The sequence below is a fragment of the Geotrypetes seraphini genome, chromosome 7 (assembly GCF_902459505.1).
Source record: "Geotrypetes seraphini chromosome 7, aGeoSer1.1, whole genome shotgun sequence".
Lineage (NCBI taxonomy): Eukaryota > Metazoa > Chordata > Amphibia > Gymnophiona > Dermophiidae > Geotrypetes > Geotrypetes seraphini.
Window position 1 is genome coordinate 70202207 of NC_047090.1, and position 25250 is coordinate 70227456.

The 25250-nt window shown below is 46.3% G+C and overlaps 1 protein-coding gene across 5 annotated transcripts in view; it reads left to right on the plus strand.

Moving 5' to 3' along the window:
- RECQL (RecQ like helicase) overlaps positions 1-25250 on the plus strand; it is a 115181-nt gene that overhangs the window by 45774 nt on the left and 44157 nt on the right. For all 5 annotated transcript variants that reach the window (XM_033952267.1, XM_033952264.1, XM_033952263.1 and 2 more), the window contains exons 6-7: positions 5068-5266; positions 15494-15660. In XM_033952267.1, coding sequence (XP_033808158.1) covers positions 5068-5266; positions 15494-15660 — 366 coding nt within the window. The remainder of the gene's footprint in view (positions 1-5067; positions 5267-15493; positions 15661-25250) is intronic.

Here is a 25250-nt window from a genome sequence, read left to right on the forward strand (position 1 = left end):
TGCCCTCCTTCAGATCTGTTTATTGACTCCTCCAGTTGACCAGCCGGAAAAAAGAGGCCAGGTTTCGAGCGACCAGTGCAGAGGCTATTGGACATTCAAGTTATAGAACCAGTCCCTGAAGAAGAATTGGGTTCTGGCAGATACTCCATATACTTCATAATGGAGAATGACATGGGGACAAATTTTGCCACCGTCCCCACAGGAACTCATTTTCCCATCTCGTCATCACAAGTTCGTTACCTGTCCCTGCCCCATTCCTGCAAGCTCCGTCCTCAATATGCATAAGCCTCAAACACTTTAAAATCATAAGTGTTCAAGGCTTGTGTGGTTAAAAGACATATCTTACAAGGATGGGACAGTGACAAAACTCACAGGGACGGGATGGGGAAACTTGAGTTCCTGCGAGGACAGGGATAAATTTGGCCCAGTGTCATTCTCTACTTCATAGTGCCCAAGAAAAGCACTGAAGATTGGAGACCGATCCTGGATCTAGAAAGTCCTTAAATGCGGCACTGAAGACGGTTCAGTCTGTCATTGCGGCAGTGGCTCCCGGGGCATTCCTAGTCTGACAGAGGCATACCTTCATATTCCCATTTTCCTGGACCACAGGAAATACATGTGATATCATGTCCTTCAATGACATTTCCAGTTTGCAGCCCTGCCTTTTGGTCTAGCAACGGCCCCACACACCTTCACCAAGGTGATAGTGGTGGTCACAGCTCACCTCCAAAGGATGGGTATACAGGTGCTCCCACACCTGGACAACTGGCTGATCAGAGCACCATTAAGGCTGGTGGTCGAGCAGGCAGTGCGACAAGTTGTGGATCTCCTACAGGATCTGGGCTGTCATTTGGAGCCAACCTGGAGTATTTGGGGATCTGCTTCAACACTGTGAAAGGCCGCGTCTTTCTTCCCGAGCCATGCAAACAACCTCTGGAAGCAGATTTCAGATCTCTTAGCAATGCTGAGTCGGCCCGATGGCAGGAGAGCATGGTAATTCCTCCTGCCATAATTTTGAGGGGGCTTTTTTGTGCAGGGAGGGAGGGGGCATTTTAAATGTTTTTTAATTGGGCTGATATTTTGTATGTGTAATACACGCAAAATGTCAGTGCTATTTTAAAAAAAAAAGAGAGAGAAAAACCAGGCAGGTCTGCAGCAGTCGGGTTTGACAGTAGGAAAACCCGATTCAAAATAACCAAGTAATTGTTAGTGAATCAATCGCTTGGCTTTTTTGCATGGGGTTTTACTAATTTGCATGGGTAGATCGGGTAGGAGATTGATCAAGCAGGAGTTTAATGAATTGGGTCGGGGAACGATCGCAAAACCAGTAAAACTGGTTTTGCGATGGTCAGTAAAGGATCGGAAGGTTTGGTGAATCTAGGCCTTAGCCAGATCTTTCCAAATACTATGCTAATTTATCTGCCCTGCTTCTTTCAGTCAGACTGGCTTTACAATCACTATTCAGGGAATGAAATAACAATAATCTTAAGGGTTTGGCTCCTTCCCCTGCCACTTCCCATGTAACACCCCCTTCTAAGCTACAATCTCCCATGCTGGGTCTTGGCCTCACCCTGATTGAACAGCTGGCCCTGGGGACTCACTCACAGTTTTTGTGGACACCCTTGCCAGTAGATCTCTGGAGTTTCCCTTTCCAGGGCCCTCATTCCCTGTGATGGGACATATACCCCATCACAGGAATCAATTCTCCTAAATTATGGTGCTGAGTTATAGAATTGCGTAAATACAAGAAGGATGTTGAAGACGAAGAGTGAGGTAAATTGGAAACAACCACAACGAAGGAACACCTCACTGTTATGGGTTCAGTTACAGGATGGCGGTAGTCTTCAATGTCATTTACATCAAAATATGTGTTAAACCATTTAGGTTCTCTTCACAGCCTCCTGTAAATATATAATGTATTTAGTTGCTGTTGTTTCTTTCTATAATTCTTCATATACAAAATAAATAAAGACTAAACAGTATGAATTCATTTTCTTTACTTATCCTTTTATTGCAGTATCTCTAGCGTGCCCCGTCAGGATCCGTTTTGCCCAAAAGGGCTTTTTCAAGGGTTCATGTGGGAGCTCATTTTCAGCATCCTTATTCTTTGGGGCTAAAGCTAATCTGTGCAATTGAACCCATAACAGTGAGGTGTTCTTTCATTGGAGTTATAGAATTGCCCCTATATTTCTGTGCTTATATACCCTTACTTTGTTTTGTAGTAGCCGTTTTTCACACATAAAAAGGAGGAGAGTGTGCCATATTGGTTAGAACTAAAGCCTCGGCACCCTGAAGTTGTGGGTTCAAACCCTGCGCTACTCCTTGTGATCCTGAGCAAGTCACTTAATCCTCCACTGTCCCAGGTACATTAGACAGATTGTGAGCCACCGGGACAGATAGGGAAAATGCATTAAGTACCTGTATGTAAATCTCTTTGAATGTGGTTGTAAAAGTCCCAATCCCTTTCCCTTTATAAAATTATCCCCCAAGTGTTCTTAATATAAATATCTAGGTTAAGATTACTGCTGGCAGTTAGTGATAGATAGAACGGGGCAATCACTTTTAGAGATACAGCACATAGTGAAATCGCGGTTTTTTCATGAGCTTTCACCTCCATTTGTAAATCGCTCTTGCTGCCGGTTCCCTGACGCAGGGTCGAAACGTGGCACGTCGGAACCAGCCACACACAAATATCTGCTACTTGAATGAAAAACTTAGCATAGCTGTAATAGCTAGCTATTTAATAGTGAAAGCAAAGCTACCGTATTTTCGCGGATATAACGCGCGCGTTATACGTGATTTTACGTACCGCGCATACCCCTCGCGCGGTATATGCCTGAGCGCGGTATACAAAAGTTTTTAAACATAGTTCCCACCCCGCCCGACGCCCGATTCACCCCCCCAGCAGGACCGCTCGCACCCCCACCCCGAACGACCGCTCGCACGCGCTCCCACCCGCACCCGCATCCACGATCGGAGCAAGAGGGAGCCCAAGCCCTCTTGCCCGGCCGCCCCCCCGACGTCCGATACCTCCCCCCCCCCCCGGCAGGACCACTCGCACCCTCACCCCGAAGGACCGCCGACTCCCCAACAATATCGGGCCAGGAGGGAGCCCAAACCCTCCTGGCCACGGCGACCCCCTAACCCCACCCCGCACTACATTACGGGCAGGAGGGATCCCAGGCCCTCCTGCCCTCGACGCAAACCCCCTCCCCCCAACGACCGCCCCCCCCCCAAGAACCTCCGCCCGTCCCCCAGCCGACCCGCGACCCCCCTGGCCGACCCCCACGACACCCCCACCCGCCTTCCTCGTACTTTGTGTAGTTGGGCCAGAAGGGAGCCCAAACCCTCCTGGCCACGGCGACCCCCTAACCCCACCCCGCACTACATTACGGGCAGGAGGGATCCCAGGCCCTCCTGCCCTCGACGCAAACCCCCCTCCCTCCAACGACCGCCCCCCCCCAAGAACCTCCGACCGACCCGCGACCCCCCTGGCCGACCCCCCCACCCCCCTTCCCCGTACCTTTGGAAGTTGGCCGGACAGACGGGAGCCAAACCCGCCTGTCCGGCAGGCAGCCAACGAAGGAATGAGGCCGGATTGGCCCATCCGTCCTAAAGCTCCGCCTACTGGTGGGGCCTAAGGCGCGTGGGCCAATCAGAATAGGCCCTGGAGCCTTAGGTCCCACCTGGGGGCGCGGCCTGAGGCACATGGGCCAAACCCGACCATGTGTCTCAGGCCGCGCCCCCAGGTGGGACCTAAGGCTCCAGGGCCTATTCTGATTGGCCCACGCGCCTTAGGCCCCACCAGTAGGCGGAGCTTTAGGACGGATGGGCCAATCCGGCCTCATTCCTTCGTTGGCTGCCTGCCGGACAGGCGGGTTTGGCTCCCGTCTGTCCGGCCAACTTCCAAAGGTACGGGGAAGGGGGGTGGGGGGGTCGGCCAGGGGGGTCGCAGGTCGGTCGGAGGTTCTTGGGGGGGGGGCGGTCGTTGGAGGGAGGGGGGTTTGCGTCGAGGGCAGGAGGGCCTGGGATCCCTCCTGCCCGTAATGTAGTGCGGGGTGGGGTTAGGGGGTCGCCGTGGCCAGGAGGGTTTGGGCTCCCTTCTGGCCCAACTACACAAAGTACGGGGAAGGCGGGTGGGGGTGTCGTGGGGGTCGGCCAGGAGGGTCGCGGGTCGGCTGGGGGACGGGCGGAGGTTCTTGGGGGGGGGCGGTCGTTGGGGGGAGGGGGTTTGCGTCGAGGGCAGGAGGGCCTGGGATCCCTCCTGCCCGTAATGTAGTGCGGGGTGGGGTTAGGGGGTCGCCGTGGCCAGGAGGATTTGGGCTCCCTCCTGGCCCAATATTGTCGGGGAGTCGGCGGTCCTTCGGGGTGGGGGTGCGAGTGGTCCTGCCGAGGGGGGAGAAGAATCGGACGTCGAGGGGGGGCATCAGGCTTTCAGGATGGGGACAGGACTTCAAGGGGGGACAGGCAGACCTTCAAGGGAGGACAGGCAGACCTTCAAGGGGGGACAGGACTTCAAGGGGGACAGGCACGGAGAGGCGGGGCAGTGCACCGAAAGTCAGGGCGGGTGAACGGTGAGTCGGGGCAACCAGAGGAGAGTCGGGGAGGGCGAAAGGAGAGTCGGGGTGGCCAGAGGAGAGTCGGGGAGAGCGAAAGGAGAGTCGGGGTGGCCAGAGGAGAGTCGGGCAGCATGCGCGTTATATGCCTGAGCGCGGTATAGAAAAGTTTTTGTACATATCATCGTGATTTCTGCGCGCTATACCCCTGTGCGCGTTTTACAATGGTGCGCGTTATATCCGCGAAAATACGGTATATATTTTTGGAACACTGCATTGGGTGATGAGGCGGAACAAATTGCCTTCATGTCTCTGAGCAGAGTTCTATTGAATGCCACATGAACAATACAGTTATATCATTGTAATTATAATTGTGATAAGTAGTGACTTTTCTATTTGGGCAGTTAGTGATAAGCAAATCACTAACTACCAGCAATAATACAAAATCAGTCCCATGGATTTCACTTAGTTGAGAAATGTGGTAATTTTTTAAATATTTATTTTTTAACAGGAACACACAAAATGGGTTCTCGATGCTATGATTGATAAAGCATCCCAGTTAAGGTTACTATACGTGACTCCAGAAAAAATTGCCAAAAGCAAAATGTTGATGTCAAGGTTGGAGAAGTCTTACAATGCTGGGACTTTCTCTCGTATTGCAGTGGATGAAGTTCACTGTTGCAGTCAATGGGGACATGACTTCAGACCTGGTATAGTATATACTTTTAAGTGAAACATGATTTTTTAAAAATTATTTGTGGCCTAGCAAATTCCTCTTACTACTTTGGGCTTCAATTAAATCATAATCAGCTTCTGTTGGCATTGGCATCACAAATTGTCTTTTCTGACTACTTAGGATATTTCTTATTTTTGTGACTTTCTCTAGCCCAAATGTTAATGCAGTTTTTCTGTGGAACCCAGTGCACATGCACCTTATGTCTGGTTAGCATCTGTTTTCACAGACTATTACTGCTACTACTTATTTCTATAGTGCTTCTAGATGTAGACAGCACACAGATGTAAGAGCGAGCCCCTGCTCAACAGAAAAGATCCAAAACTGACAAAAGTGATAAATAAAAAATGAACTCCCCTTAATTTCTTATGGGAATGATTAAAACAACAAGGTTATTAAATAAGGATTAAGAGTTAATAGAAACCTCAAAAAGGTGGGCTTTTATCCTGGATTTGAGTAGGACCAGCTGGAGCATGACATACTAACTCAGGGAGTCTTTTCCAGACATATAGCACAGCAAGATGATAGAAATAAAATCTGGAATTGGCAGTGGAGGAGAATACAGATACGAGTGACTTGCCTCTCAAGCATATTTTCTACTCAGGGATATAGGGAGAGATAAGAGGAGAGGTACTGAGTAACTGCAGGATGAATGCACTTATAAGTCAGTAAAAGAAAGTTTAAATTGTATATAGAAACAGATAAGGAGTCAATGGAGTGACTTGAGAAGAGAGGTTATGTGAATATTAGCAATACTACTGAAGACAAGTCATGCAGCAGAATTTTGAATAGATTGAAGGGGGAGAAAGGTGGTTTAGTTTGCAACCTGTGAAGATTAAGTTGCAGTAGTCTTAAGCAGGAAGTGTGTGGACAAGGGGTTTGGTAATATGTTCAGAATGGATGGGATGAATTTTGGTGGTGAGAGAGAGAAATAAAAGGTTTTAGCAGTCTGTTGGGTATGTGCGGAGAAAGAGGAGTCAAAGATGATGCTAAGGTTAACAGGCCTTTATTCAGTATCACTTAAATGAGATAGAAGGATGTCTTTTGGGCCACTTCAGCAGTATAACAAGTGCCAATAAATAAACAACTTTTCAGACACTGACAGGAAGGGATGACTGTTATCCACATAAATAGAGAAGGGGGGAATAGGAGAAGTGGGTTTATGGGGGAAGATAAGAAGCTCATTCTTGGCTGTGTTCCATTTTCAGATGACAGTGGGACACCCAGGCAGCAATATCAGACAAGCAGGCTGAGACTTGGGCCTGGATTCCTGGTATAGAGAGGTAGGTCTGGGATTCGTTAACATAAAGATGATACTGAAAAACCACAAGAGAAGATCAGAACACCAAGGAAGCAAGTATAAAGAGAGAAAAGGTCTCAAGATAGCCCTAAAGTAGACTGACTGACAGTGTTAACCAGTGGAGGGGAGTATCCACCAGAGCACAAACTGAAAGGGCGATTCAATAAATTGATGCCTATTGTTAGGTGCCAAGTGTGCACATGTGTGTTAGAATAATAGCACTATTGTGGTGCCTCTACATCTTGATGCTAGGTGTTAGAATTACCTCCTGTAAGTGCAATGGGAGAGATAAGAAGAAAACCAAGATAGAGCAGAGCCCCTAAATCCAAGTGAGTAGGTGGTAATCAACAGTGTCTGAAACAGTAGCTCAAGAAGGATGAGGACTGAGTAAAGGCCCTTGAATCTGGCTAGGAACAAATCTCTTGGAATAGACTGTTTCTGTAGCATGTAGATGGTGAAAGACAGATTGCAGTAGATTGAGACGAAAAAGTCAAGACAGTGATGGTGAACAGCATGTTCAAGTATCTTGGATATAAAAGGGAAACAGGAGATGGGGTGTAAAATAGGAATTATTGTTTGGATCTGGTAGAGAGATATCAACTTGATAATGAAAAAAATTGTTTAAACTTATTCAGGATCTCACTAATGTAAGCAATCTTGCTTCTTCTGGTATATCCACTAATCAACTGCAACCTCATTGGCGCATTATTTTCAAGAAAGGTTATTGAAAATCAGAAAACATGTTGACTCTCTATACGATGGAAACAACTCAATTACTGATAATGTTATTGAAAACTAATGTAATCCTAATCAAATCCCAGTAGATAGGATATGGTCTAAATTTAGGTTATTGAGTTTGGAAGAGATTTTCTTTAACCCACTGTAAGCTAGATCAGTGATTCCCAACCCTGTCCTGGAGGACCCCCAGGCCAGTCGGGTTTTCAGGATAGCCCTAATGAATATGCATGGAGCAGATTTGTATGCATGGCACCTCCATTATATGCAGATCTCTCTCATGCATATTCATTAGGGCTATCCTGAAAACCCAACTGGCCTGGGGAAACCACTGGCCTAGATTTATGACCAACGTACTGACTATGTTCTTCTACATTAAGTTTCATAATATGGTTTCATAATTTGATAAATCAACCTTTTGAGTTCAGGTCTTTTTCCAGTATTAGGTGTGATGTAGTACTAACTATACTATTAAAAAAACTATAGGCCTGTAGCAAATATACCACTATTTATTAAGATTTTAGGGGCAATAGTGATAATGCAATTGATAGAATACGGAGAATATCATATTTTGCTTCCATCACAATTTGGTTTTAGAAAGAGTGCCAGTATAGAATCTTTGCTTCGATTATTATTTCATGATATCAGAAAATTATGGAATACTGGACAACAAGATATTGTCCTACAGTTTTGCTCCTTTAGCAGCCTTTGATGTCATCTTCGCGGGAGCGAGTCAGGAAGCCACTCAGCGCCGAGCAGCAGCACCAAAGTGTGCTCCTGCTCGGTGCCGCTCAGCAGACGAGGAAAACACATCTCGCAGAGCTACTGACCAACCGGGTTAGTACCAGGCAGGAGCGCGGAAAGCTCGCTCCTGCCTGCTGCACCTCTGGACCACTAGGGATCGGCAGAGGAAGTACAACAGACATGGCAGGGAGGGAGGACACCGTGCAGGGCCTTGGAGGGAGGGGGACTGGGTGCAGAGCTTGACAGGGGAGGAAAGGAAGGAAGTGGGCAGGGTGTAGAACCTGGCAGGAGGAGCGGGGCAGGAGCGTGGAAAGCTCGTTCCTGCCCGCTGCACCTCTGGACCACCAGGGATTGGTAGAGAAGGTACGACGGAGAAGGCAGGGAGGGAGGACAGGGTGTCGAGCCTGGGAGGGATGGAGGGAGGGGGGGCTGGGTGCAGAGTCTTATGGGAAGGAAGGAAGGGGGCTGGGTGCAGAGTCTGACAGGGGAAGGAGGGAGGGAGGGAAGGGGGCTGGGTGCAGAGCCTGACAGGGCACGGCACTTGAATATTAAGCCACCCGACTTATATTCAAGTCAACCATTTTACCTTCCGATATCTAAATTTTTATGTTCAAAATCATTGAATATCTTAATTCATTCACTTGTAGTGTCTAAATTAGACTACTGTAATGCACTATTTACAGGCTTGTCACAGAAAGAAATTAAACGATTACAAATAATCCAGAACGCCGCTATTAAATTAATCTATAAGGCAAAAAAATTTGATCATGTCACACCCCTACTTAAGAAAGCCCACTGGCTCCCAGTAGCACATAGAATAGTATTTAAACAATGTTTACTCATTTTCAAAGCTTTAGAACACAAAACTCCTGCCTTTATATTTAGACTTTTAATACCCTATACTACCTCTAGATCTCTTAGATCTCAAGACCAGCAACTTTTAGCTATTCCCTCACTAAAAGTTATTAACACAAGGCGTAACACTATTTTTTCCATAACAGCCCCTCAATCTTGGAACAATCTTCCATTGTACCTAAGACAGGAAAAAAACTTAACAAAATTTAAGTCAGAACTTAAAAGTTTTCTATATATTGACGCCTTTAATAACTAATTCTTCCTTTTTTCCTTCCGCATCCATAACTTAAAAGGTCAATTGTCTTTGTCCCCCTTCCTATTGTTTTTTCCCTGAATTTAATTAAATATTTTAAATTCGAATTAGTGATTGTATTATCGAATGTAACCATTAAATAATTTTTCCTTATGTTTCACTATAACCTATTTAAATTACCTTTAAATGTAATGTTATATGTGTTATTTGTATTTTAGATAATTGTTTGTTTAATTTAATAATTGCAAGTGTGTTACCAACTATTTTATTTGTACATCGCCTTGAATTTTGAATAGGCGATAAATCAAAAATACCTAATAAACTTGGAAACTTGGGTTCCTTTTGGAGAAAATAGAGGTTTCAGCTTATATTCAGATCGACTTATATTCGAGTATATACGGTAGAACTGAATGTCATCTGCATAAATATAAGTGGAGCAGCCCAGATCTTGAATTAGAGTAGTTAATAAGAAAAAAATGAAAAACAAAACTGGAGCTAAGATTAAACCTTGGGAAACTCCTGCAGAGAGCAGGTAAGATGGAAAGATATTCCTTCAAAAAGAAAAGTAGGATCTAAACCTGTTCAAAAGGACCCCTCCCCCTCCTCCCTTTATCCAGTATCACTTAAATGAGATAGAAGGATGTCTTTTGGGCCACTTCAGCAGTATAACAAGTGCCAATAAATAAACAACTTTTTCGGTTACCTTTGTTAAAAAGGGAGGTTTTCAGTCATATAACTGGACTGACAGCTGGCTGTAGAACCTCATGACCATGTGATGTGCATACCAACAGGATGCAGGTAAAAGTCAAAGTACTTTAATATACACTAAAATGACATAATCAGCTGTGTTACTTCACAGGTCTAGTCCTTTTAAGTAGAGTCTCTCTTTCTCTTTCTCTCTTTTTGTATCTCATAAGTCCCAGTTACTACTTTTCATGGGGCAGGTCCAAACACTGTGGCGACTGCCATCTCAGGTACCTTCTGGACACACACTAAATTCCTATACTTTTGGAATATTATACAAGGTTCTCTCTTATCTTGGTTGTGTGACTTGACTATTTACAGTTCCTACCCGAGAGAAACTTTTTTTTTTTTTTTGGTGGGGGTTCAGGCTACTTCCTTAGCTTTCTCTCTTTCTCTGTATCCTTGCTGGGAAGTCCTCACTCAGGGTTGCTCCCTAGAGATTTTGACTTGGGCCTCTCTCACTACTCACTTGGAGATCTCTTGCCTTGGGGGCCCTCTCTGATCTATTCTACTCAGGACATTTAACCACCTCCTTGCTTGAGCCCTGCCCCTCAGACTCAGCAGGGGAGTACCCCAAGGTGGCTAGCCCTCAGCCTCAGTGAGAAATGATCCCATGGGAACTAGAGGTCTGCACGGGAACGGGGATCGCGGGGATCCCGCGGGTCCCGCGGGGATCCCGCGGGTTCCCCCCCTGGCCCACGGGACTCCCACGGGGACGCCCCCTGGCCCACGGGACTCCCACGGGGATGCCCCCCTGACCCACGGGACTCCCACGGGGATGCCCCCTTGCCCACGGGACTCCCACGGGGATGAAAACAACCTACCTAAATTCTGGCGATGCAAGTCTGGCGTCGCGTCGGGAAATAGCCATGTTGAGCAGTGAGCTCAGCACGTACACAGATGAAAGCCTTGCTTGCTGATTGGTCCGGCGGCCCCGCCCCACCGTGCCGCCGGACCAATCAGCAAGCAAGGCTTTCATCTGTGTACATGCTGAGCTCACTGCTCAGCATGGCTATTTCCCGACGCGGGCATTAGGCTGTTTTTTGTCATTTCGGGTGGGGGATGGCAGCGGCAGCAGCAGCCTGAAAAAGAAATCATCCTGGCCGGGTTCGGTGTCATGCTCCGGAGCTTCTACAGCCTTCCTATCTCCCTCTCCCTTCTACCTGCGGCTCTCTTCGGCAACAACGATCGACACAAGCTTCTGGCGTCGGGGCCTACCCTCTGCGAGTCCCGCTTGTTTCAACTTCCTTTTTCCACAAAGGTGGGACTCGTAGAGGGAAGGCCTCGATGTCGGCAGCTTGTCTTGATCACCGCTGCTGACGAGTTGCTTAAGAGAGCCGCGGAGCAGGGGGGTGTTGCCAGGTGCAGGTAGAAGGGAGAGGGCCAGATGCAGGACTCGTGGGTGAGGGAGGAGAAGAGAGAGGGGAGAGAAACAAAAGGAAATATTTCATACTGGGCTGGGCCGGAGTGGAGAGAGGGTGGAAAGATTCTGGCTACAGGGTGCATTAACAAAGGAAAAAGGGGGAAAGCTGAAAATGGAGATAGTGACACAAAGAAGAGAAAGGGTAAGCAGGACCTTCTGAATAAGGATAGAGATACAGAGGGGACATGAAGAGGAGGTGAAATAGAGACATAGAAGTAATGCTGAAAAAGTGTGTGTGGGGGGGGGGAGATAAAGACATTGAAAGGGCAAATGGTGAATATGGGGTAAAGACAAGGACAGAGACAAATGAAGATTCTGAAAAAGTGGTGAGATAGGGATATAGGTGAGATGGACACAAAGAAGGGTGATGCTGGAAAATAGGTGGAATGGTAATTCTGACAGACACAGAAGGGAAATGCTGGATCAAGGAGAGATGGGGCTCAGGCTGGATGGAATGAGGAGAAATGCCTTGTTGGCCCGGAACTTCCTCTCCTACGTCAGAATTGACGTCAGGGAGCGGAATGCTGGTCAGCGCGACGCTTCTGCAGGGAAAGCTTGGGACAGCGGTGGCTTGGGGACTATTCCCCGATGGCGGTGGCAGCAAACCGAGTGGCTTGGGGGAGGGCACGGAGAAAGAAAGAAAGGGGGCAGACAGAGAGACAGAAAGAAGGGGGAACAGGGAGACAGAAAGAAAAAGTTGGGGGAGAGAATGAGGTCTGGAGGAGAGGAAACATACAGGAGGCTGAAAGAAAGGAAGAAAGATTGGATGCACAGTCAGAAGAAGAAAGTGCAACCAGAGACTCATGAAATCACCAAACAGCAAAGGTAGGAAAAATGATTTTATTTTCAATTTAGTGATCAAAATGTGTCTGTTTTGAGAATTTATATCTGCTGTCTATATTTTGCACTATGGCTCCCTTTTACTAAACCGCAATATTGTTTTTTAGCGCAGGGAGCCTATGAGCATTGAGAGCAGCGCGAGGCATTCAGCGTAACTCCCTGTGCTAAAACCTACTATTGTGGTTTAGTAAAAAGGGAGGGGGTGTATTTGTCTATTTTTGTATTTTGTTACCGAGGTGACATTGCATAGAGTCATCTGCCTTGGGAAATGTATATGGCAGATATCTTTGTTTTGTGTTCAAAAGAAAAGGAAATGCATTTCTGGTTTTATTTCTACAGTGTTGAAGTACTTGTTGGTCCTTGCTGTGACTGGTGGGGATCCCCAAGCACCGCCAGCAGAGGACCTCCTCTAGAGATGGTCAGAACTCCCCTCCACCAAGCGCAGCAGTCGCTGGCAGCATCCATGAGCCACTGAGGTGCCAGCATCTGTGACTCAGGGACGCTACTGCTGCCTGCCAAGCTTGGCAAAAGGGACCCCAGGCCAACTGCAAAGGAAGTCCTCAGCTGACAGTTTGTGGGTTCTCATCAGCTGAGTATTTATATTTTATATTTACATTAGAGGTTCTGGTAGAAACCCATTTACAAAGTATGTATTCTTCCCAATTAATATTTCCAAATTAATAGTCTCTTTGCTTATTTGTAAATGGGTCTCTACCAGAGCCTTTAATTCAGTAGCATAATTAAATAAAATAACTATTTCTGAAGTTTATAGGGAAGGATGGTGACGGAGGGGATTCCTCGCGGGGACGGGTGGGGACGGAGGGGATTCCTCGCGGGGACGGGTGGGGACGGAGGGGATTCCTCGCGGGGACGGGTGGGGACGGAGGGATTCCTCACGGGGACGGGTGGGGACGGAGGGATTCCTCACGGGGACGGGTGGGGATGGGTGGGATTTTGGCGGGGACGGGTGGGGACGGGTGGGATTTCTGTCCCCGCGCAACTCTCTAATGGGAACCCAGCCGTATAATACACACTCAGTCATATTGCCAAAAAAGAAATGTCCAGATTAAATTTCTTTAAGTATTTGTAAATCAAAAAACAGTTTCAAACATTTGGTATAACACCAGCAGACAAGCTAGAATTGATCAAATACAGAAATATAGGCAACAAGCCATCTTTCAGTATTTAAGCTGCCCATAAAGAGAATCTAATCTAATCTTCCATTTGTGAGTCAGGCATACCTAAATAGCAGTCTTGGCTAGGTAACTACATCAGTGGAAAGAAATTAAAACTGTATTGTTCGACAGATTTATCTCCTAAACAGAAGTCACACTAAATTTATATTTTCATCCTGTCTATTTCATGAGTAATATGTTGTAGTTTCACTATTTGCATTTTGTAATTCACTGATTGTCCAGCTTTCTTCAGTGTGAACCGCCTATAAGTCATTCGACTATGGCGGTATAGAAGAATAAAGTTATGTTATGTTATGTTATGTTATACAGGCTCAAGGCAACAGATCAAAGAGGAAGGGGAAAGTAGTGGTGGAAGGGGGCATGGAGAAGAAAGAGGAGGGACCTAGAAGTAGGGGGTGCTATATAGAATTGAAGACAGTTAATTGTCAAAGAGGTGTAGACTGAACTCAGATCACAAGTGAAGAATGAAAAGTTTTTATAACGTTCAGGGAAGGCAAAGGTTGCCTTTCTCCAAATTAAACAAAGGAAAGAAAATAAAACACAAAATAAAGCTCATGTTTATTCATTAGGAATATCCTGAAAACTGGAGATGATGCGGTATACAAACCTAAGGATTAGATTAGATTAGACTGGTTTGTAGTCCTCTGGAATTGCAGTTTGACACGACTGCTTATTTGCAACCCAGTGGAAGTTGAAAAGAATTATACAAAAGAGATTAAGAATGTTTGTCTTGGGGACAAAGCAACTCTTTGAAATTTTAACAAACTAGGATGAAACCTCATAAGGGGGAAAGACCAGTGAAAAGACAAAGCAGATTCAGACCAGGTGTTCCAGAGAATTAATCCCCATCTCCAAAAATGGTTCATGCATTTCTAAGGGAAAGGCAGTTCTAGATTTTGTATTACAGAAACTTGCATACAGTGAAACATAGAGACTTAGGGAATTCCTTCTTTCACTCTTGTCTCCTCAGTTCTCTTCTATTGCTAATTAGAGAATGACACGGGGAAAAAATTTTGTCCCCATCCCCGCGAGCTTGGTCCCAAGCTCGGTCCCTGTCCCCGTGAGCTTGGTCCCCATCCTGTCCCTGCAAACCATCTGACCCTATCCGCACAAGCCTTGAATAGTTGTATACAGAACTTATCTTATTAAAGTATAAAAAAAAACAATATTCTGTACAATTGTCATTTTATAAATCAAAGTTCTGGCTGCTGAACTAGAAGAAGAGACATTCAGCTGGCAGGGCTTTGTTTATAAATGTTTATCAACACAAAGTTTTGCATTATAAAGAATATCAGTCTATTTACTAGTGTATGAAAGGGATACGTACCCCCCTCTCTTTTTAATATTATGGCATTAGAAAGTTCCCACTTAGAAATATTTATGACATACAAAATGGAAATGTAATCCATCTGAATAAACAAAAGGCATTATTCTTCTGCTGTCAAATTAAAAACAGTTGTCTGGACTGTGTTTGGACAAAGATAGTTGAATGGTGATTGAATCCCCCAGAATATGTTTTTGTTTTGAGATATCTTGGTTAAGAAAATGAATAATTTTGTAAGTGAAAATGGGCATATTTCGTAATGAATTCAATGGATGGGGGGCATTCTAACTTGGCAACAGGAGCATTTTGTGCCTGCTTACCTTCCGAAGCCCTGCCTGTGCTGAAGTCTAAGTTTTCCTTTCTCATCCTCTCCGTTGTCTTTGAAAAGATGGGCCGGACAATGGCTGTTGCTCTCAAGTATGTCTCAAGAGCTTGAATCGGAGTTTCCCAACTCCCTAGCTCGAGCCAACCCACTTCCCAAGGTGTAAGTTCTTCCATGTGTGTATGTGTGTGTATATATATATATGTACACACACACACACACTGTATATATGATAAACTATATTATAGAAAAGCATTAGCATTATATCTATGTTTTTTGAATGTTCTGAGTTGTGCTTATTAGATGCTTCAGATGTCTCCCTTATCTCTGTCTAAACTAAACTAAACCTTAAGTTTATATACCGCATCCTCTCCACGGTATATATATGTGTGTGTGTATGCTTTTCCTATACGTTTTTAATTGAAATATATGAAAACAAAAGAGAAATGTTTTCTTTCTCATCTTTAGATTATAAGTTGCTTGGCATTCTGAAGCGCCAGTTTCCCAATGTGCCATTGATTGGTTTGACTGCTACTGCAACTAACCATGTGCTGCAAGATGCACAGAAGATTTTGTGTGTTCAGAAGTGTATCACATTCACTGCATCTTTCAACCGACCAAATCTTTTTTATGAGGTATAGTACATAAAAATTATGTTGTCAAAATGGCAGTTACAAGTTTAATGATCCATCATACAGCTGTATTGCCCACAGTGAACCATATTTTAGACTAGCGAGTGCTTTTTAGGCTTGTTTATTATTTTGATTGCTTTCTGGGTTTTTGTTGTTTTGTGTTGTTTTTTGTTTGAATATTTTATATCAGTTTAGCTGCCAGTGGGTTTCAGTAGTTTCTTTCAAACCTTATCAAAACGTATGACAAAATTACATAATCTGTTTGGCTTTAAAAATTGAAATTGCCATTATTAATATACAGTAAATGTTAGAGGTTTTAAAGTGGTAAATATTGCACAACTGAATTGTCTGAGATTTTAATGTACACTTCTCCCTCCGTATCCGCGGTTTCCGTATCTGCGGATTCACTTATTCACGATTTTTCAGAAGCTGACTCCGTCCCCAAACATTACGTCATCATTAAAGTTATTTTTCCTTTTACTGTACCGATAAAGTGTATCGCTTACCATTCATTCTGAAAATCGCTGCTACCATGTTTTCTCCCACAAATTTGCTGCTTCCCAGTGTGCACTGAGAAAAACGCTGCTTCCATCATCCATAGAGAGAAAGGCTTCTTCCCTGCATGCCTGCCCAGAAATCACTGCTTGCCTGCCCTGAAATTGCTGCTTGCTTGCCTGCTCAGTAGTGCTGCCTGATTCAGGAAAAAAAAAAAATTTGATTTGATTAGATTTTCCTGCCCAAGTAGATGTTTTTTTCAAATATCCTGGTGGGTTTATTTTATAGTCTCTTCACCCCTTTTATAGCCTCTTCACCCACTTTGCCCTCTCCTACCCACACTTGCGCTATGGTGTAAACAAACAAAAAAGACTTTTCCTCTCTCTCTTAAATCCTAGCTCACGTTCGTGGTCTAACACCACAAAATAGAAAATAAATTATTTTTTCTACCTCTAACCAGAAGAGGGAAGAATGTCCTTGGACACCGCCTAGCCCGCCTACTCCACAGGGCTTTAAACTAGGTAAGTCGGGGGAGGGTACAGGCACAAACAACATACCAGGCGAACTAAAATGCCAATACATTTATGAGGCTGAGGAAAGTAGACACCGAAATTCTGGGTCAGGGGTGAGTGCACACACTTTTGAGTCGGGAGTAGGGTCACATCATATTTATGGGTCACATTGTAATTCCAGGTCTAGGGGGAGTACACACTGTAGTTCTGGGTATATGGGGAGTACACATTGTGGTTCTGAGCCTCAGGAAAGCACAAATAACACAAATAATGCTAAAGGTGTTCAAATAGCTCAAACAGGAATATCCCCACTGAGACATAACAAAAATATAACATGGAGGGCTATGTATGTCAACGCACACAGTTTAGGAAACAAGATCCTGGAATTGGAAACAGAAATAAGGAATGCCAACCTGGATGTGGTGGCGATATCCGAAACCTGGCTCACAGACTCCCACGGGTGGGACATGGTCATACCGGGTTACAACTTGCTTCGCCGGGACAGAGAAGGTAGGAAGGGAGGGGGTGTAGCATTATATACTAAAGATGACATTAAGGTCATGAGAATCTCAGATGTCCAGTATACTGGGGAATCCCTTTGGGTTAATTTGGCCAGAGGGAAGGACAAATGCTTGTATCTTGGCGTAATTTACAGACCCCCAAGACAACAGGATGACCTGGATATGGAAATAATCGAAGATATAGAAAATATCACCTTGCGTGGGGACACAGTATTGCTAGGTGACTTCAACATGCCTGATGTGGATTGGGTTACACTTACCTCTGCTTCCGGCAGCAGCAGGAGGCTATTAAACTCTATGAAAGGAGCAAGCCTCAGGCAACTGGTGTTGGAACCGACAAGGGATCAGGCAATACTGGACCTGATACTTACCAATGGAGAAAGTGTCACAGAGGTCTCGGTGGGCGACACATTGGCCTCCAGTGACCACAACATGGTATGGTTCAATATCAGGAAAGGTTTCACTAAATCTACTACACTAACCAAAGTCCTCAAATTCAAGGACACAAATTTCAAAGAAATGGGAGACTTCGTTCACCAGGCGCTACAAAGCCAAGAAGAAACCGATAACGTGGAAGACATGTGGTCGACTTTGAAAGCAACCATACAAGAAGCAACAAACCGCTATGTAAAATCAGTAAGTAAACGGCGAAGGAACAATAAGCCACAGTGGTTTACTGCGGAGATCTCAGACCTGATCAAGGAGAAGAAAAAAGCATTCATCTCTTACAAACAATCAGGGAAGCAGGACTCTAGAGCAGACTACCTGGCCAAATCAAAAGCCGTCAAAACAGCAGTCAGGGAGGCTAAATTCCTCATGGAGGAGTCTCTAGCAAAGAACATCCAGAAGGGAGATAAATCCTTCTTCAGGTATATCAGTGATAGAAGAAAAAACTCAGGCGGGATTGTACGTCTTAGGAAACCAGACGAAGACTATGTGGAAAAGGATTCGGAAAAAGCCCAACTATTAAATGAATACTTCTGCTCAGTCTTCACCCGAGAAGTGCCAGGGCTCGGCCCTCAGCTACAGACAAGGGTTGGCTCAGTTGACCCGTTTAGTAACTTTGAGTTTACGCCCAGCAGTGTCTACGGTGAGCTGTCAAAGCTCAAGGTTAACAAAGCAATGGGGCCGGACAACCTGCACTCCAGGGTGCTTAGGGAGCTGAGTGATGTCTTGGCGGAGCCACTGTCCGCGCTCTTCAACCTCTCCCTTAGTACAGGCAGCGTCCCGTTGGACTGGAGGACGGCTAACGTCATTCCACTCCACAAGAAAGGCTCAAAGATGGAGACAGCAAACTACAGACCAGTGAGTCTAACATCGATAGTGAGCAAACTAATGGAAACTCTAATCAAACACCAATTAGATAAGATCCTGGATGAGGAGAATCTACGGGATCCCCGACAACATGGATTTACTAAGGGGAGATCCTGCCAATCCAACCTGATCAGCTTCTTTGACTGGGTAACGGGGAAGCTGGATATTGGGGAGTCCCTGGACATCGTGTACCTGGACTTTAGCAAAGCATTCGATAGCGTACCACACCGCAGGTTACTGAGCAAGATGAGTTCTATAGGATTAGGTAACACATTGACGAAATGGGTTGGGAGCTGGCTTGGAGGTAGGCTCCAAAGGGTGGTGGTGAACGGCACCCCCTCCGAAATGACGGAGGTGATTAGTGGAGTACCACAGGGCTCAGTCTTGGGCCCAATCCTATTCAACATCTTTATAAGAGACTTGGCAGAAGGGCTTCGAGGTAAAATAACATTATTCGCCGATGACGCCAAACTGAGTAATGTAGTGGGCAAATGCACAACAGACGAAGATTCAGTGCCCGACAACATGATGCACGACCTACTCCTACTGGAGCAATGGTCTAGGACATGGCAACTCAACTTCAATGCCAAAAAATGCAAAGTTATGCACCTGGGCAGCCAGAATCCATGCAAGTCTTATACCCTTAATGGCGAGATCCTAGCAAAAACGGTAGCAGAATGAGACTTGGGGGTAATCGTCAGTGAGGACATGAAGTCTGCCAATCAAGTGGAGCAGGCTTCATCCAAGGCAAGACAAATCATGGGCTGCATACGAAGGGGTTTCGTCAGTCGTAAGGCGGAAGTCATTATGCCATTGTATAGATCCATGGTGAGGCCCCACCTGGAATACTGTGTGCAATTCTGGAGGCCGCATTATCGCAAGGATGTGCTGAGACTGGAGTCGGTGCAAAGAATGGCCACTTGGATGGTCTCGGGACTCAAGGATCTACCATACGAAAAACGGCTTGACAAATTACAGCTATACTCGCTCGAGGAGCGCAGAGAGAGGGGGGACATGATCGAGACGTTCAAGTATCTTACGGGCCGCATCGAGGCGGAGGAAGATATCTTCTTTTTCAAGGGTCCCACGACAACAAGAGGGCATCCGTTGAAAATCAGGGGCGGGAAACTACGAGGTGACACCAGGAAATTCTTTTTCACTGAAAAAGTGGTTGATCGCTGGAATAGTCTTCCACTACAGGTGATTGAGGCCAGCAGCGTGCCTGATTTTAAGGCCAAATGGGATCGGCACATGGGATCTATTCACAAGGCAAAGGTAGGGGAGGGACATTAAGGTGGGCAGACTAGATGGGCCGTGGGCCCTTATCTGCCGTCTATTTCTATGTTTCTATGTTTCTACCTTTTGTTGTCTGATCATTATTCAGATTTTATCGGTCCCCAGCTCCAGTTGTCTTCTGATAACTTGCTTGCCAGGGTCTCCTTCTTTCTTCTTTCTCCGTGCTAACCATCCATCTTCTGTCTCTGTCCTCCCCTTCCGTTTCCCTTCCCTCCCCTAGAGATCTGGTATCTTTCCTTTTTTTCGTCTCCATCCACTTTTTCTGAATTACCCTTTCATCCTTCATCTCTCTCTCCTTCCCCACCACCCCAGGGTCCACCATGTCTCCCTTTATCTTCCCAACTATCCTCCTATCCAGTATATCTATCCCTCCCCTCCACACCATCCCTTGTGTCCAACTTCTCTTCCTTTCTGTTCCTTCCCTCCCTAAATCCCATTGTCCACCATCTCTCTCCCTCTCCTGTTTTTAGATCTTTGCTTCTTCTATCCTAAACTAAACTAAACCTTAGGTTTGTATACCGCACCATCTCCGCATGTGCAGAGCTCGGCACGGTTTACAGAGGTTGAGAGGAAAGGAACTACAAAGAAGGGATATAGGAGAGGGACTGAGAAGATAGAGAGGGACAGAGTACTAGAGAACGGGGGGTGATTAGATTTTTGAGAAGAGCCAAGTTTTCAAGTGTTTGCGGAAGGATTGGAAGGAGCTAGAATTTCTGAGCGGGGATGAGAGGTTGTTCCAGAGTTCTGTGGTTCTAAAGGGGAGGGATGTTCCAAGTTTTCCTGCGCGGGATATACCTTTTATAGATGGGAAAGATAGATTCAGTTTTTGGGAGGGTCTAGAAGAGAGCGGGTTTGAGGAATTCCAGAAGAGTGGGATAACGGGAGGAAGGACGCCATGTAGAATCTTGAAGGCTATGCAGGCACATTTATAGAGGACTCTGGAGTATACTGGGAGCCAGTGAAGCTTGGAGAGGAGTGGGGAAACGTGATCGAACTTGCCTTTTGCGAAAATAAGCTTGGCCGCGGCGTTCTGAATTAGCTGAAGTCTATGGAGGTTTTTCTTAGTTAGGCTTATATAGATGGAGTTGCAGTAGTCCAGTCTAGAGAGGATGGTGGATTGAACGAGGATGGCGAAATGAGAATGATGAAAGCAAGATCTTACTTTCCTCAACATATGGAGGCTAGAGAAGCATTTTATTACCAGGGAGTTCAGGTGATCGTTGAAGGAGAGAGAGGAGTCTAAGATGATGCCTAGGACTTTGCTTGAAAACTCAAGCTGAAGAGTGGGGCCGGAAGGTAGAGGGATGGAGGTGGGTAAATGATCTGAAATTGGGCCGAGCCAAAGTAGTTTGGTTTTGGACTCATTCAGTTTCATTTGTACAGATTGGGCCCAGGATTGGAGGTTCGTAATACATGTGGAGATGTTCTCAGCGAGGTTAGAGAGGTTCGAGTCGGTTTCGAGGAGGATGAGGATGTCGTCAGCGTAGGAGTAGAGAGTTTCTAGGGGGGATAGATGAAGGAGTTTCAGAGAGGACATGTAGATGTTGAAAAGGATAGGGGAGAGGGGTGAGCCTTGCAGGACTCCACATTTTGGCTTCCAGGCGGGGGATGAGGTACCGTTTGTGTTAACGGTGTAGGAGTGGAGGCGTAGGAATTTCGAGAACCAATCAAGGACTGTGGAGCTTATGCCTATTTCGGAGAGTTGGAAGATTAGGATGTCGTGGTGAACGACATCGAAGGCTGCGGAGAGGTCGAATTGAAGAAGAACAGCGAATTTGTTGCGAGAATGGAGTTGTTGCACCTTAGAGATTAGTGAGGCCAAGAGGGATTCGGTGCTGAAGTTGGGTCTGAAGCCGAATTGGTGGGGTAGGAGGATAGAAAATCGTTCTAGGTAGGATGAGAGTTGGGTGGATATGATGGATTCTAATAACTTGGTTAGGAGAGGGATATTTGCTATAGGACGGTAGTTAGATGGAATGGAAGGATCAAGGTCGGCCTTTTTCAGGAGAGGGGACAATGAAATGTGTCCCATGTCGGGGGAGAAAAGGCCCGATGTTAGGGCAGAGTTTATAAGGTCGGTGAGGGAAGCGATGGCCTGTGTAGGGATATTCTCGAATAGATAGGAGGGGAAAGGATCCAAAATGCACTTGCAAGTTTTTAGTTTGAGGCAGAGTTTGGAGACTTGCGGTTCAGAGACAAGCTCGAAGGCGGTCCAGGATCTGTCGGCAGGAATGGGGGTGGATACAGGTAAGGTAGGGTTGAGATCAATAGAGGTCAGGGAATTGTAGGAGACTGTGGGAGGGAAGGAGCATCTTAGAGTGGTAACCCTTTCATTAAAAAAATTTGCAAGGGCATCGGCTGATAGAGATGGTGGAAGCAAAGGTGGGTCTTTTTTTGTAGTTAGGGAGCGCCAGATGTTGAACAGCGCACTGATCTGGTTGTTGGATCTAGCGATCTTGTCTCCAAAGAAGTTTTTCCTGGCTTTTTTAATGTTGAATTGTAAAATTTAATATTAGCCCTCCAGGTCTGTCTATCAGAGGGGGATTTAGATTTTTTCCATTTGCGCTCCAAAGCGCGACATTTTCTGTTTCAATTCTCTGTGAAGAGGTAGGTACCAGGGGGCCTTTCGGGGGTAGGAGATGGTTTTGGTGGTTAATGGAGCAAGGGAGTGGTAGGTGGACTTGGAGAGGGCGGTCCAGTGGTTGGGGATGGGGTGGGTGAGGGAAAACCTAGAGAGGTAAGGAAGTTGTTGAATTCGGATGTATCATTGTTATTTGTGTCGTCGAGGTGGAGATTGATATCACCAACAATCAGAAGTCTTTGGAATTTAAGGAAGGCATTTGTTATGGTCTCATAGACGAGATTGGAAGATTTGGTCCAAGGGGTGGGTGGTCGGTATAGTATTAGGATGCCCAATGGGTGGGTGCAGAGTTCGTCATTGACCGAGGCAAGCAAATATTCTAGAGAAGCATGGGTGCCCGTCTCAAGGAGCTGGACGTCTAAGAAAGATTTGTAGAGGAGTGCCAGACCACCTCCTTTTTGGTTGGGTCTGGGGGAGAAGAGGCCTTGGTAACCATGGGGGAGGAGTTCATTTTGTGTGAATAGGTCGTCTTTGGCGATCCATGATTCTGTGATGCACAGGAATCCAGGGTCGAGCTCGTCTAGAAGGTCTTTCAAGATTTGGGTCTTATTGCATGCGGATCTGGCGTTGCAATAAAGTGTCGGGACTGGGGTGAGAGAGTCCGGGACAGTGTTGGGAAGATTGGCAGGGGGCAGGGGCTTTAGAGAATCTTGGTTGACTTTTCGGGGGGTTTTCTTGGGAGGGGAATTTCTGGTGCGTATCAGTGTGGGGATTCTGAGTCCGGGGCAGATGGTATTGGTGTTGGCGGGGTCGAGTAGGTTGGGGGAGGGAAGTTTCAGACAGAGGGAAGGATAGAGAGGTGAGCAGAGTAGGAGGAGAAGGATCCAGAAGGATGGATTCATGGCGGGGTGGTTGGTGTGTGAGAGTCTGCAGCAAGGGGGAGTAGAGTTGGTTGAGGAAGGAGCAGGGGAACTTAAATTAAGCTGGCTAAGTACGGGGCCGAGAGAAGGGAGGAGAGGCTTTTTTTTTTTTAGGACTAAAGGGGGGCTATATCAGTGAGGACAATTAGTGGCTAAGCGCTTTCCATGTGGTGCCTAGAGCGGAGAGACTTGGGGCAGTAAATGGGTAACAGGGGGATTGCACGGTTAAGGTATGTGTGTAGCCCAGGATGTGCTGGGGGAAACGGGGCAACCGAAAAGTGAGAGACTGGTAAAAAACCTTTGGCAGAGAGTACAGTTTGGTGCAGAACTGAGCAAAAAAAACAGAAAAAGTTTAGCATCAAAACATGAGCAAATACAATAGTAAAATATGATGCAGAAACAGGGGTATAAACAGTGGTAAACTTTGACAACGGGCAGAGTCCGGGTTGGGTAAGGGGAGCTGAGAGTCTGGAGGCCCTCAGTGGACCTTGATAGGCCAAGGAGGGGGGAGGGCGGTGAGGTGAGGTGAGGCAGAGAGGAGCCCAAGTTGCAGGGGCTTCGGCTGCTCTTGGGTGGGCTGTGGGGGCAGAGTTTCTAGTGAAGAGCAGGTCCGCACACTCCTGCAAGAGTGGCGTCGGGTGGAGGAAGGAGGGACAAGATGGAGGAAGCTTCCACCTTCCTCTGCCTTGAAGTCGCTGGAGCGGAGACAAAGCTTTTGGCGGCCCGCAGTGGGCTGAAGAGGAGCCGGGACACGCTGGCCTTTAGCAGCCCTCGGATGGGCTGGAGAAGAGCAGGCTAGCAAGTCAGCAGGGCAGGGCAGATCCCTCCTGCACGAGTGGCGTCGGGCGGAGGAAGGAGGGACAAGATGGAGGAAGCTTCCTCCTTCCTCTGCCTTGAGTCGCTGGAGCGGAGACAAAGCTATCCTTCCCTTCATCTCTCCTCTCCATGTTCTCCCCCCCCCCACCAAGTTCATTTCGCCCATCTATCTTCTCCCCCATCTCTCCTCCAGTCCACCAACTCCCCATCTCCCCTCTCCTTCCTTCTTAATTTTTTTTATGGCACTCTTAAGCCCCCACCACCACCACACCTCCGCACCTTTCCCAAAGAGAGTCCAGCAGGAGGGACGCATCTGGTAAGAGGTCTGCCCTGGCGGTAGCGATCCACTCTTGCCAGCACTCCTCGCGTCTTCTCTCCACTGCGGCCCACCCTCAGTGAAAACTTCCTGTTTCCGCTTGGGCGGCCAAATGGAGAAAAGACGCCCGAGTAACGGCAGGGTAGTGATTTGCATTTGCTACCGCCGCTTTTGCCTGGCCATAGAGGAGAGGAGAAAGCCTTGCTGCCCCGATCTGTACGCAGAGACCCGTTTGGGATTTCCTTCTGCCGGAGTCCTTACTTCAATGTAATTTCCAGTTTTTGCAAAACCGAAAGTTACATCTAAGCAAGGACTCCAGTGGCAGAAGGAAATCCCGAACAGGTCTGCGGTGGTAGCAAGGGGCCAACGAATCAGTAAGTCCGATTTTATGCAATAACAAACCGATTCGAATCGATTTCACCCAAAGTGAATCGGAGAATCGATTCAAATCGTGAATCAGGCAGCACTACTGCTCAAAAATCGCTGTAGAAAAGTTATTTGCGGTTCCAATAATAAAAACAGAAGGCTTTTTCTAAAAACTACGAATAACATTTAAAAAGTTATTCGCAGTTTTTCCATATTCACGTCTATGGTCCGCCCGCATCCCCCGCGAATATGGAGGGAAAAGTGTAATTGTATACTATAATGGAACTTGTGTGGGGTTTTTTTAAGCACTTGTCTTCTGAGCATTCATCTTTTTCTCCTTTTCTCTTATACCAGGACAGCCATAGAATTTATTTTTTTTTTTCATTGAAAAGTTTTGCATCAGATAAATTGTGAAAATACATTAAATTCATGAAAGCACAAAAAACCTCCTTAACC